Consider the following 14,991-nt stretch of genomic DNA (forward strand, 5'->3'; position numbering starts at 1 on the left):
CATATGAAGCATTTATTCCCTTTCAGGACTGGTGGTTTACATTTGCAAGGGGACTGGGATTGAAAGTGGGTCAATTTGTTTGGCGCTCGTGCCCAGGTTCTATCTTGGGTGACCTTTCTTAAAATGTACCATACTGGACAAAATAAAAGTCCGATAATGATGAATGTAAGAAAAAATTCAAAAACTGATCCGGCGCGCTATTCTAGGCTGAAATGGCCTGGTAGATATAAACGAAAGCAAACATGGTACAGTTCTGGTTTCAATATAAGTTAACCTGTTCAGAATACGTGCCAGTGATTGGTTCATACTACAAATGACACTATTTGACGTGAATCCACCATATATCCATATAGTTCTAAAGTAAAACGTGGGTTTGGGGGTTGGTCAATGTTTTGTATGTGGATTGGTGAGTGCGTTCAGTTGCTTGTCCGTGGCTATCTATATGTGTGATTTGTCTTAGCTTAAAGGCATTGAAGACTCGCCCAAACCGCTTGCGACCATCTGAAAAAGTTAACTTGTTGTTGCTTGCAAGTGAGGTTTTGTTCGTGTCGCTACAAAATGCAGACAGTACAGTAATGAAACGTGATACCTTGTTGTCTTTAGCTGGACCTGAGATATCCATCGCTGCGCATCGTTTATACACTGTGCTGTGGGTATTGACCGCAGCTGTATGTACTGACTGTACATTAGTGTCCAACTACCGACGGTAGCAAGCTGTGTGTGTACTTTCTGGGATCGATGGTGGTGTCTAACACTTCTGTTACACCTCATTCGAAACTAGGTCAGATAACCGGCATTAGACGTTTTTTTTTTTGCGCGAGTCTTCACACCCTTACTGCACTTCTATGATTTATGCGGAAGCTTTTACTTTTTCATCGCTTTCGGACTGCGCTGTACCGGCGATGTAAAATGACTATAGAGTAATTAGGTGACCAGACGTCGCGCCCCTATTAACAAATGTCCCTGAACTTTGTCCCAGATTTAACAAGAACTAACTGTCCGTGAAATTAAAAAAAAACGACATTTTATTCACAATTTATTTAGAAATTTTGAATAAATTACCTACCTGTCCGTTATAATTTAGTTACACGTCATTAAAAAACTATACTAGATGTATACACAAACACACAGACGATCAGAGATCTAAACAAGAATTACTATAATGTAGGGTAGGCCTATACTACTATCTACGCTGAGTTATGTACAAGCGTTGCAGACGGTTTCCTACGATACAGAAGTCGTATTACTCTAGTGAGTGTGCTAACCTATAAATAGTACTCTTGATTATGTCATGTATGTGCTCTACCACTACCAGACAATGACACTTTTGATTGTCTGTATAACAAAAATAGCGCCTGTTTGGCAATTAATAATATAGGCCTAATAATATATTCTTCGGAAAATATTCCAAAAACTTAGAAATGTGGCAAGAAACACACGCCCATAATATATATACTATATATATATATATATATATATATATATATATATATATATATATATATATATACATAATATATATAGTATATATACTTGTACTTAGTACAAATATTTCACTCAGTCATTTGATTACAACGAACAACTTAAGACAAATTCTTTAAATTATCGTTTACATTAAAACTGGCAAGGAGGTATGTTCAGTACAAAAAGTAAATTTGCGATTTTTTATTTCTCTTTTGTTGGTCGTTTTTGAGTAATCTATGTGTTTATGATGACTAGCAATATTTTCCACTTCACATCGCTCAAGATTTGCTCTGCCTCCTAACCATAGAATGCTCCTAACATATGGTTCCCGTGGAACGCCAAAAGTATATTATTATCGTGAAATGGGTCCTCATACCGTTTCATATCACACCGTAGCCTAAAATAGAGTCAGGCTAGTAATTCTGCTGTAAGTTGCCTACTGAAAGATGCTAATAGTTGGATTTTGTTCGCCTGAATTCCGGTGTTCATGGTAAAATTTCTTCGACTATTTATTCCCATAAAATATAACGTTATTTTACGTTTTGCAAAGTTTCAACTTGCATTAAGCGCTAGTTAAAATTTATATCGCAGAACTGGTTGTGTCTTCGCCAGTGTGCTATAGCCTAGGCATAGTGTATGTGATGTACAGGAATGTAATGGCATGTAATGTACATGAATAACTTATTGTTAATTTTGTGTAGCCGTTTTGATGGCTCAGAATTTGTCTCTTATAAAGTACTCTTGTTTCTGTGTACAAAAACTGAGATCATTGCACTTGTTTAGCAAGTTGCCGATCTTGCACAACATTTTTCAATGAGATAGCAGATTTAACTTATTCCCCTGGTATATTCCTGCCTAATCATCTTCAAATGTAAACAGAAGTATGGTTATTTATTTTCAGTGTGTCACCCAATCTTTTTACATAAACAATAGCAAGTACTGTCAGCTCCTATCCAAATTCATTGCTAAGAAAAGATCCCATGGGAGGTCAAAATTTACCACATTTTGAATGTTAATGGTTGGAAAACTAATTCACAGCTATCTTGAAAAAACAGTTTTGAATAATACAGTTTTGTTCATGTGTTATATATATGATGGCCTTGGCTTCTACCAACTTGAAGAGGTTTTGTTACTTTGTATGGAAAGTTACAATTACTGCTGAATACTTCAAGTTTCTAAATATTAAGTGCCTTTCTGTGCAATGCCTAGAGCTACCTTAGGGAATAATATGTGTTTCTAAGTCAACAATCAAATGCAATTTTATGCTGTTACAGAATGGCAACAGACAAAGCATGCAAAAAGACAATAAATGGAAAGATACGCTGTTTTATGTTTTGATTAAATGTAATTCTTCTTCAATCACCTTCTTTCACCAATCTATACAATTCTAATTGTTAGGGTAACATCAGTTACTGTAGTTACTGTGACAGTTACTGTGACACTTACCTTGAGCTTAGATACAGGATACGTTATATATATAATTAAAAGTACCTTACTAAGTGAGTACCAGGGTAGGGGTTGGTCTCCTAGTAGCACCTTGCACTACGAATGTTACTTCTCATCAAACCGATGCTGGCAAACCACAATCAGTATATTCAGCTAGTCATTGAACATATATATGTGCATAGGCGTAGCGTCTATTGACACTGAACGGCAACAGAAATCAGGCTTCAGCTGAACAACTAAAATGTAGGCTTGGCTATAGGATAATATTATGACAATGGAGCAAAAAGGCTAAAGCATCTATACAGATTATAACTATAGGTCACATCTGTAATGTTCTTTCCTTTCTTTCCTCATTCAGGATCCTATAATGGAGAGTCTCTTTGAAATTTAACCATATGGGGTCATAGGTCATATTTTGAAATTTTACCTACCCAGACCATTTTTATGCACTGATTGATCTACTACGAGTTGCAACAATGATGTCAAACTTCAGAAAGATGACATTGGTCTATACGAGCCTTTGGAAATTTACCTCCCATCCTTCAAAGAACTTTGCCTCAGGAGTTCGCTTAAAGTGGCACAATCCAGCAGCACGTCTGCTCTGTGCTTCAAGTCACAGCCTTATCTCACTCCGTACAATATGCAGTGAAGAGCACAACAAACACGAACTGTCTGGTAATTCCAGAGAACCTCGCATTTTATCCACAGAGGTGAAATCTCTGTTATCCGAGCTCAGTGCAACAGCTTACTCTAAAGTCTTGGAAGACAAACCAGTATCTAGCATAGTCATCAACAATATCACTTTACTTCACGAGCTAGGAATGACTAACGACGATATCAAACTGTGCGAATACAAGCACGACGGGTTCTTGAGAAGCGTCTACACAAATTCTCATGTGAAATTCTTGCGGAGTGTGGGTCTCGCGGACGGAGACATCTGTAACATAATGCAAAGGGTTCCGAAATTCTTCACGTCCGCACCTTACATCTCCGAGAGTATCGTGCAGTATATGATCGGTGTGGGAGTGAGCAGCAAGAACCTGAGGAATCTCTTGATATTCTCGCCTTCGCTATTCTACCGTGTCAAAGGTCGACCCCAGCAGATCGGTAATTTGCTTCTGTCCATCATACAGGAGCATCAGCCAGACGTGGATGCTACGTCCATTCTCGCTCACATGCTCCGAAACGACATCAAGCTATTCAACCGAACGGAGAAAGAAGTCAAGAGGAATTTGAGATTTTTGAACGAACTCGGAATCGAGGGTACCAACCTGGTGAAAATAATCCATTATTGTCCCAGCGCTCTGAGGATCGGAACAGACTTTCTGCAGGAACGTTGGAATTACCTGCAAGAGAGATTCGAACTCGAGGATAAGGACATGGTAGAATGCGTCGTGAAATATCCCCGAATACTGACGCACACGGATGACAAACTGAAAGAAAAATTTGACTTCTTGTACGACACGGCCGGATTCCGACCGGCCGACATCGCCAAAAATCCCAGGCTGTTCGAGCGAAGCATACCTCACCTGAAAGGGAGATACGAGATTCTTCGGGATTTAAATTACTCGGGGGATTTTCTCCCTCTCCTAACTGTATGGGGAAAAGTGTTTGATGGGAGGATGGATAAGCTGAGATCGCAATCAGAAAATGTGAAACAGAAATGAAAATAATAAAAATGGATTTTAATGAATGGTTATCTTTATTGGCTTCAAGAATGACATAACAGTCAAACTTTGTTAAGTACTCTCAAGGAACCCCCCCCCCCCCTACTATACTGCTAAATTCTCAAGTTAAGCAACAACCAGTTCTCTTTGAAAATGGTGTTAGTCTGGTTTGAACATTCCCAATTATATGGCAATGACTTTGAGGGAAACAAACCTGCAGGAAAATGTTTTATGGAACTTTTGGAAGAACTTTGGTAGTCAGGTTTGGGGGGGGGGGGTAGGGCATGTACCAAGCACCTATCAATGTTCTTTGATGGTTATATGATTATTATTAGAAAGACTTTTCAAGCTCTGTTTGATACTGCCAAGGAAATTCCCGATGTAAAGAGACAGGCGTTGAAAATGTGTAAGTATCCGTATCCCACACTCTACTCTGCAATGTACATTTTTGTGGAAGCTTTGCTTATCTCTCCATGTGGTATGTTTTGTTTACTTCGCACCTGGTATCTCCCAGAGATTATGAGGACATAATGAAATAGACACGTGTTACCTTGATAAAAAACAAGAAAGGCTTAACTAAACTAAAATTCTCTAGCTTGTGTTTCTTTGATTAGAAGTACTGTAGGGTTATCATACCTACGACCGGATTTTCCCGCACATGCCTACTTTTTTTCGTCTTGTTTACCGGTGAATTGACAACGTATTTATAAATAATGGTTAGGTAGTTCCAACAAATTCCTGATAACTACAGTAAGAAAGCTATCTTGACAGTAATTTGGCATGCGGCACAGAAAGGCAACCGTCGGTCTGATCTTATATTGAGATCAAACTTTTGAACTTCAAATCTGGCATCATTTGTATGTAGGTACACTTCAAAGTTATTTTCCTCTTAAGAAAGAGGGTACCCCTCTCCCAGACCTCCGTGGTAGTAAGTGCTCCTTTCTTCAGATTAAATATTGTAACCGTTGTGTAATGGATTACACACAAGAAAATCAGTCGTGTCTGATTCAGAAGTTGTCTCTGACGTTTGCAGTGACAGAAATTTAGTCCGAGCTCAAAGTGCCGTATGTCCTCGTGCTCTATGACATCTCATGTTCGCTCTGGGTTACCTAAAGATCGGATTTGTTTTCTCTTTTAAAGCATCTGTTTGACTTCTTCTTTTTTAACAAAATTTATCAACCAACATTTTGTTCTATTAAAATCCAGCTCGGAACATCTGCCTATTGGTTTCTCGCTAGCTAAATATTCAATATATAGCGATAAACTAAAAGGCTTGTGCCATCTGATTCTAGATCATGAAAACAGTATACTTCGTGTCCTGTAACTGAAGGGTTAGGGCAGGTGCCCCGACCAGGCATGGGGACTGCGTAGATGTGTAAATTTAACAGCCAGTTTGAATTACAGAGTAGTTGTTTTTTTTAGTTAATAACTAACTGATATTTTAATTGAGCTTTTGTTTGTTTACATAACATCTATATAATCTTTTCTAGAAGCATAAAACCATTCTACATATATTATACGTATTGGCAATAGTACAGAAGGTGCAAAGCAAGAGAGCAGTTTTGACGTAATCCACGCATTTCGGGCTAGCGCCCCCGATTAACACTCTCATAGAAATTAAACCAGGGAGAACGTTGACACACTGTATCACCGTGTGTTTATGCAGTAAAGCATTGAAAAAGTAAGGGCGCTTTGCGTTGTATGGCGAAAAGTCAGATCATTTGTACGTCTTCATACATACATTGTGCATTCGACTTGGAAATTGAATTTGATTTTACCCGTTTTTTCGAAAAAGTAGGTGTGATTTTCACAACATACATTTTATGGCGACCAGAGTGGTAATTACTATACTATTGATTTTTAATTACTATACTAACGACCTTTGAAAACTTTTTCCCGCCCTCTAATAACTCGAGCAAGTGGATTGTTTTATGCAATTTTTATGTCTGTAAAATATCATTTCCGTTATCTGAGAGGCTGCACATTGCAAACATTTTTCTTGCTTGTGTTATTTTAGTGCTCCACTCAGATAGTGTCCGAGTTGTTCCTGGAAAATGCCATGAAAGAGCAACCCTCCGCCCCTCCCCCCCCCCCCTTCCGACACACACCTACTTTAGTATAATACTTCCATATTAGTCTGTGCATGCAGTTCATAGTTTAATGTTAATGTAAAAAAGTGGGTAGAAGTTTATGTAAGATAACATATCTTATCTGAGTAACTCAAACTGATGTAAAAGAAACATTTTATTTGCGTCTTCCAAGACTGTTGCAATGTAAAATTTTAGATATAGAAACAAGGAACAGTTTTAAATAGTATTTTATGGGGTACTCCCCATATCACACATGACCCCCACCCCCCCTATATACCCCCTCCCCATGCATTTCCTAAATATACATGTCTTAGTATTATCTGGCTGGGACTGAGATCTCTTTTCACACACACAAAGACAACAGTAACTAAGTTTATATTTGTAGTAAATACTGTAACAAGTTATTCGATCAAGACAGAAAATGGCGGGCATGATGAGGTGGTGGTAGTTGGAAGGGGGGGGGGAGGTGTTACAGAAAATGTTAACGGGTTTACAAGTTACCATTCCAACCATAGATAGCTTCCAAGTAACAACATTTCCAAGTGCTAGTGGTGACGGATGGAGAAGACACCTCGCGGCATCCTTATAACTCTTTGGATAAAGTATTGTGCTACATCCCCCTCACCCACACTAATCTTGAGGACTTGTTTGGCTAGTAGACAATTGCTGCCCTCTATCATGCAATGCCGATGAATTTACCCTGAATATATCGGCCACAAATAAACCTACACTACTACTCAATGTTGTGATGACACTTCCCGGCATCCTTATATCTCTTTGGATAAGGTATTGTGCTACATCCCCCTCACCCACACTAATCTTGCGGAATAGTTTGGCTAGTAGACAATTGCTGCCCTCTATCATGCAATGCCGATGAATTTACCTTGAATATATTAGCCACAAATAAACTCAATGTTGTGATGGCTAATAACTTTTGACACATCGGTCTATTAAAGGGAATATAGGTCTGGGCTGTACCCAAAAATACTATAATGGTGACAGTGTTATAGAACTAACAACTAGTAACGCAGATATAACAATTCTTGCACAAATGTGGAGCATGTTTGTATGATGATTGTGCAGATACCACTTACACAAGGACCCAATTGTATCTACAGTGTTACATTGGTGAGACGGACGGACTGAGCGAAAAGTGTGTCACATAATTCTGATACCCTAAAGTGATGCCTGAGTTTGTTTCACAAAGACCCTTTACCGCCATATTTTGATTTTACTAGTACAGTCTGATATAGTATATATAGTAGTTTATATCCATGACCTTTCTAGGGAAAGATAAGATATAACAGAAAATCGCTATCACAGCAGGGTCAGGGCAAAAAGTTGAGAATGAAATAATAGATCTAAGCAAAAATAGGTTAAGTCGCAAATAGTGTGAACATTAAATGGGGTACTAACTCGTTCAAAATGTTTTTATCCACATATAAAATTCCAGTTACTTAAGTTATGAGGGGCAGCTTCGTGTGAATGTCAAAGTGACACAACAGCAAGGCAAAATTGCAGCTTTGTTGCTGAAGGACCATTCAAAACATCAAGATCAAAGCTTAGAGTTGATCCTACTAGAATTTAGTGAACACGTTATCTTGCCCACTGGGTCAAGGTCAGTATGATTGTACAGTAAAGACAATTTTCTTTGACTGTATCAAGACACATTTTTTTTTCACATAAGCCTCTATTACCAGTTCCACTCCTCCCGGCGTCAAAAATACTCATTCTGTTTTGTTTTGTGCTGTTAATATTGCGTAAGTTGATTTGTCTAAACCATGCAGGTTGAAAAGTATATCACGTGATTGCGTAGACGTTACAATGGGTGGGTGATAATGCCTATTTAAATGAAGTAATTAACTATATCAACTCAACCGACAGGCACGGCAAGAACAAACAAACCAGTATTTGAATACCTCTTTTCAAAATCACTAAAGCTGATAATTTTTATTGCCATTTTAAACTGGATATTTTAAGTAATCAAACTTTGTCAATTCCAAGGGACTGTCTGAGGGCCGCGTCAAAGTCAAGTTCATTCTAACAATCGAATCGACACTTTTGAGCTTTACGCTACATTATCTTCGTGGAATTTTCTCTGTAAGGGCTTATTGTGTTGGTTCGCTTTCTTACCATTTTACAAGTCAATACCTTATTTGTTTTGGAAGTGAAGTTCCCCGCAGGGAGTTAGCTCCGAGACAGAATTAACGTACAAAAAAAAATCAACGAAAAAAAATGTTTTTCACTAAAATGCTATTTTTGATGGTAATACTATAACGGACTGCCTTTCTTTGTTAAAATTTTTGTGCCATACACAGACGTGAAGGTGTACCCGTATTCGACCGTGGAATAAGAAACAGTTTCACAGGTCATACAATTAAAAGAAATGACTTTATAGTGCAGTGTGATTTTCGACTGAAAAAAATGAAAATGTGTTGTGATCCAATCTACTATATACAGAGAGCTGTTGCCTGTACAGTTAACATGACTCTGCTCCGAGACAATACAGCAAGCTATTTCACCCCTGGCTAACTGAAGAATGATCAGATACACCACGCGGGGGAGTTATCGATAAGAACGAATCATCTAAACGGCACTGGGGTCTGTGAACTAACTGTGAACTAAAATCTTCTTGTAGGCACAATTCAGCGATATCGTATAATTTACCAAATAAATGGGAAATATTTGGCAAGTTTGAATGAATATTCTTGTCAACACTCCACCTCCCCCCCCCCTCCCATCTGCCCAACAGCTCAGCCTTTCAAATAGCTGTATTGAGTTTTATTCATTCATCAGAATATTTCTGTTTCAGTTTATTTAGTCCAGAATTAAACTGATAGAAATCCTTACAGTGCGAGGGGAATCATGTTAAATTTGGAAAGAATGTTGGTTGGGCGGGGGGGGGGGGTGAAAACCCCCTGAATTGAGTTGCGTGTTTGGTATCAGATGGTATAACTATTTTAATTATAATTTTGTTTTTTCTTGGAAATTCTGGTTTAATTCTACCGGAAACTAACAGGGAAAGTGTTCAAGAACTAACTATTCGGAGTATTGAATTCCTTGTTTCAACTAGTGATAACTTATGCCAGTCGACATCCTATCAAATGCTCACTAATCATTTTCATTTATAAATTTAAATTGCTATCGGTAGAAAGTTACTCCTCGATCGATAAAGGCAGTGGGATTTATACGTATCGGAATAGAGTCATAGCTTTAAAAATAAATAATATCAAGGGTTAATTTCTACCACAGCTTTGGAATTAAACAGAAATTACCAACTGGCAGTATAACAGTTCAGTTGCCTGCAAAGCTACAAGACTAGAAATCAACTTCGTGCGTCCTCGGCAAAACGTGGGCCTACCAAAGGGAATCCACGAAATACGTTATTCATGAATTAATAATAACGACAAGGCTGAGTATTAGCATACACCAAAGTCCTCATGGATTGCAACAAACTGATTTTCTCAAGCAATGGCATCTTGTTAGATATGTACTGTATACAGATATGCTTACGTGTTTAACTATATATAAGTCGCTAAATCTACATAAAGTAAGTCAGTGGTAAAAGTACATGACATGTTTTAAAGCAACTTCTTTTACTATTATATTAAAAAGATATTAGGATTTAAAAGATGTAGAAGTATTCTCTAAAACATTTACAAACCAACAACTCTCCGTCACGTGTTTATAAATTTGATCATCTTTCATCAGTATACATTTTAGGATAATTATTTTTTCCCTTTTCTTGTTTCATTAACACGGGTATCATATTGAATGATAGTCCGTTATTCCATTAAAAAGTATAAATATAGGTCGGAATAAAGCCTACAGTCAATACATTAACAGGTTCCTTTGGGACTGAAGCAACTCGCGAAATTGACGATTACATAAGTCGAATGACGCCAAAGTATTGTTATTACTAATTGAATGATAAAGTCAGAACCGTTCGAAAATATTGTATATATATAAATATTGTATAAATATATATATATATATATATATATATATATACACATATATATATATATATATATATATATATATATATATATATATATAAACCGTATATATACCGTATCAATACCGTATATATATATATATATATACATACGAAGTTGTAATGAAATGGGAAAAATTCACATTGTTGAATATGTATCCATGTAACAGGATGCTCGATCATATATCGGTGACAAAACTAATCAGAAAACATTTTAACTCTTTCTCAGGTTTTCCCTCTTTTAGGTTGAAACGGCTATCCAATTTGTCTGACTAATATCAGATGATTCGAAACACTACGAAGAGACCATCTACCCTTATAAGATATACCAAGTGTTTGATTTCAAAATGATGATTTTACAGCTGCTCCACTCTTGTAACCAAACGATGGAATTTAATTGAAACATAAAAACACGCACTTGAGGCTATTAAACAAATCATTTAAATCGAACAGTTTTTTATTTGACGAAAAAAAGTTCATTGGTAAGATAAAACGGAATTGTACCATGCCCGTTCGAAACTTTTAACCTCCCTCAGGTTAAAACAATCCCATTTTTTTTTTCTTTGAACACGTATATTTACGATTCAAACATTTGCCTTGCATATAGAATCAATAATTCGTATTCTTGGGCTCAAATTTCGACAAAAGCCAGGAGAGTTGGATAATACCAACAACAGTTTTTTCTCGTTATTTTGTTAAAAGAGAGCCTTAGACTACAAGATAATCCTCTCTGCCAACGGCTATGTCTATAGTTTTCTGAAACTAGATACACGCTGATATTTTGATTTGTTGAAAAAGGGCGGGAATATTGCTCCCAGATATATTTCAATTCACTTGATTGATTTCGAACATTAGACTAAAATAGCATCGTGTAATTCATGTTCACGAATGAAATTCAACACGAAGAAGAAACAGTTACATACAACTTTCAATGTCTTTTTTTTTTTTGCTGTAGCGGAGCATTAGACTTTCAGACAGTCGCTTTTAAAGAAAACATTTGCTTTGATGTTACTACTGAGTTTGCCTAAATCCTTTTAAAAAACAACGTGTCTCTGTTGTTCACCCTCCCTTTTGATTCTTTTGATCACACTGTCGAATAATCGACATATTCTATCCCGAGGGAGATAAAAGACTCTACAAACATTTCACATTGTTAAAATAATTGTGTGTTTCACTTTTGTCGAAATTGGTGATGGTGCTTATAACAACTAGCCTATATAGGAGACGATCACCTATCTGCACGTGATTTAACATATTTCAAATATAAACTAAACCGGTTACCTTTTGATTTCGAAAATCGAACAAAGAGAGAATATATTGCTAAATATAGAGATAGACGTGTTTTAAATTCAACAGAGATATGTTATGCTTATTTTGACTAATGTCAGTTACACCCCCCCCACCCTCCAACACCCCCTCCTCCTCCTTTCCCACTTGCTATATAGAAACATAAAACTAGAGAGGTGCTCTCTGAATAGATAGTTCAATGCCCAATGGCTCTTGTACTATATGTAAACAAGTATAATAGCTTTATTTTGTTTCTTTCAAATAACACAGATATATTCCTATAGGCTGAGTATCTTTAAACCTTCAAAATTGTTAAAAGATTAAATTAAAGATGACAACTCCTCTCTAACATAAAGTCAGTGGTTTGTAACGATGTACCTCCAAAATCGAGCTTGACTGTTATGTGGACTAACGTACTGTACTGTATTGTCCTGCACTAAGGCTGCTCTGCCATATACTGTTATGCGGACTTTTGTACTGTACTGTCCTGAATTGAGGCTGCTCTTCACTCCACTGTTATGTGGACTACCATACTGCACTATGGCTGCTCTGCCATACACTGTTATGTGGACTAACGTATACTGTATTGTCCTGCACTGAGGCTGCTCTTCACGACACTGTTATGTGGACTACCGTACTGTACCGTCCTGAATTGAGGCTGTTCTTCACTACACTGCTATGTAGACTACTGTACTGTCCTGAATTGAGGTTGTTCTCTACTACACTGTTATGGAGACTGCTGTACTGTCCTGAAATGAGGCTGTTCTTTACTACACTGTTATGGAGACTGCTGTACTGTCCTGAATTGAGGCTGTTCTTTACTACACTGTTATGGAGACTACGGCAATGTCCTGTCCTGAACCGTTGAACTGAGGCTGATCTGTCTTGCACGGTTCTACACTGACCTTCATTGCACTGTCCCCTTGTTCTTAACTTACTACTCTGCACGCTACTGTATATTCCTGTTCTCTGTGGATTTTTGGATATATACTTCATACATAGCCTTTATATAGGCACATCAGAAAAATCAATAGATGCTTGAAAACATTTCAGATTGATCAACACAAATGTAATAGGAACATTTGATACGCCATAACGTCACATAGTTCTATGAAAGAACCTTCATAACATTTTTTTTTTATATTTACGAGACCTAATCCAACCTGTCAGTATCATCTTAACGACTTTGGTCCCGTTCCAATTGGCTATGTATATAACTATGTTAATATGCCCACCTTATAAAATTGACAATTAAAACCTTAATCTACTCTAAACGCCAACAATAGAAGAATTTACGTAATATAATATCCAACTTCGATATATAATCAATTGCACCGATGCGTAACGAAATGCCTCGCACAAACAACAACGCCCCCTCATCCCTCGCCCCCCCCCCCCCTCCCCCACCCCCTCATTTTAAGTGTTTTTACCAACAAACAACGGAGATTTAGCTATGAAGATCTCCTGCATGGTATATGTATATGTATCTCACGAATGTTGTGATGAGCGGCAAATTCAGTTGCTTTGCGTCTCCGAAGTTTAAAATGCCATCTCTCTTTCGATGACGTGTCTAACTGACGGTCCTAATTAGGTTAACAATGGTCTGATTGATGATATATTTTCAGACTTAACAAGCTTTATTTGAGATTGTTAACTCTCTTTTCCTTCAAGTTCTTTAACCAAACCCCGCTTCTGTTTGACGAAATGAGCAGGATAGGGAGTACTACAGCATGCTTCCGGAACACGCTTTTAGCCCCCAAACCTTCCTGTCAGTTGGTTTATATACTTTGTCATGAGTTTAAGATTTTAAATAAATTTTTACCCGCAGAAAAAAAGAAGGCGAAAAAGAAGAAAAAGAAAAACTATATAGCAACCATTTTTCTGTTGTTAAGGAAGGAGAAACAAATATTAGTCTCCATTATCCCATCATTTCTCGGCTTAACAAATTTAGTAGATAAATGAGGTTGATTTTACATTTGAAAGATGTTTGGTAAGCGGCGAAGGAAATGGATCGTCAATCACTACAAAAAGAAGAAAAAAACGACTTCTCTATTATGTTGGTAAAACACTTGAAACGAAAGAAAAAAAAGGACAGTAAGGAAATGCAAACAGTGCTAATCACTACTGATATAACTGCCTCGGGACTGCTCCAAGTTTCCGCCAGCTTTACTTTATTTTTGAACGTTTGATTTGGCTTTCCCTTGCCTATCTGACAGCAATGCTTTTAATTCATAAAGGAAAGCCAAAAGCTATGTATACAAAGCAACTCTGATGCTTTTTTCGAGTTTGCCTTTTAAGTTAAAGCGAGACATGGGTTTCCCTTTTTAACTGGAAGGTATCATATAGCAGAATGGTGTGCTAATATTTGGAGTAGCAGGCTTTCATTTAATTAGCGCAAATTTGAACGTGTTTTAGGTTTTTATCAGAAACTCCATAAATTAAGCTGGAGTGATACTCCCAACGAGAGGCTTGCGAAGGGGATACATCTTTTCTTGTGGCTTAAAAGCTTCCTTATCATGAGAGAACAAATAGCGAAAGAATTAGGGGGGAAAATATATATATATATACATATACATATATATACTCTCAGCAGATGGGAAGAAAATTTACGACTTGTTGAATATATGTAAGTCATGTTTCTTTGTAGTTAATGTTACCAATGGGATTTGCCTATGACCCGCCGTGCTCAATCGAGGTTTTGACATTTATCAGGGTCTCGAGTTAGCAAAAAACCACTTAAAGGTAAACTTGATCTGGATATCAAAACAAAAGAAATAGGAGATAACTTGAAGATATGTTGATAGTTGGAACACGAAAAGTGAAAACATAATAGGGTAATTGTTTAGAATTCTGCTTTTTCTTTTTTTAATAGAAATGTTTCTGTAATAAGGCTTTGTCTAATTCGGGCTGTGCTTCATATAGCTGCATGTCGATCTGTGTCAGACGTATCGTCCCGATAAACATTTAAACTATAACTTTTAGGACATATTTACAACAGAATTTAAACTCGTGTGTCTTTAACAAAATGGATGTGGCGAGA

General features: G+C 37.2%; 1 protein-coding gene across 2 annotated transcripts; it reads left to right on the forward strand.

Annotated features, from left to right (window-relative positions):
• The first annotated feature begins 1,796 nt into the window (after positions 1–1,796).
• Positions 1,797–4,590, forward strand: LOC139979121 (transcription termination factor 1a, mitochondrial-like). Of its 2 annotated transcripts, none has more exons than XM_071989811.1 (2): positions 1,797–1,954; positions 3,269–4,590. In XM_071989811.1, the coding sequence occupies exon 2, from the start codon at positions 3,387–3,389 to the stop codon at positions 4,575–4,577; it is 1,191 nt and encodes a 396-aa protein (XP_071845912.1). In that variant the 5' UTR covers positions 1,797–1,954; positions 3,269–3,386; the 3' UTR covers positions 4,578–4,590. The 2 variants fall into 2 exon arrangements, with proteins under 2 accessions (XP_071845912.1, XP_071845913.1); XM_071989812.1 differs by having other exon boundaries at positions 1,813–1,876.
• Positions 4,591–14,991: the final 10,401 nt, after the last annotated feature.

This window comes from Apostichopus japonicus, chromosome 13 (assembly GCF_037975245.1).
Source record: "Apostichopus japonicus isolate 1M-3 chromosome 13, ASM3797524v1, whole genome shotgun sequence".
Lineage (NCBI taxonomy): Eukaryota > Metazoa > Echinodermata > Holothuroidea > Aspidochirotida > Stichopodidae > Apostichopus > Apostichopus japonicus.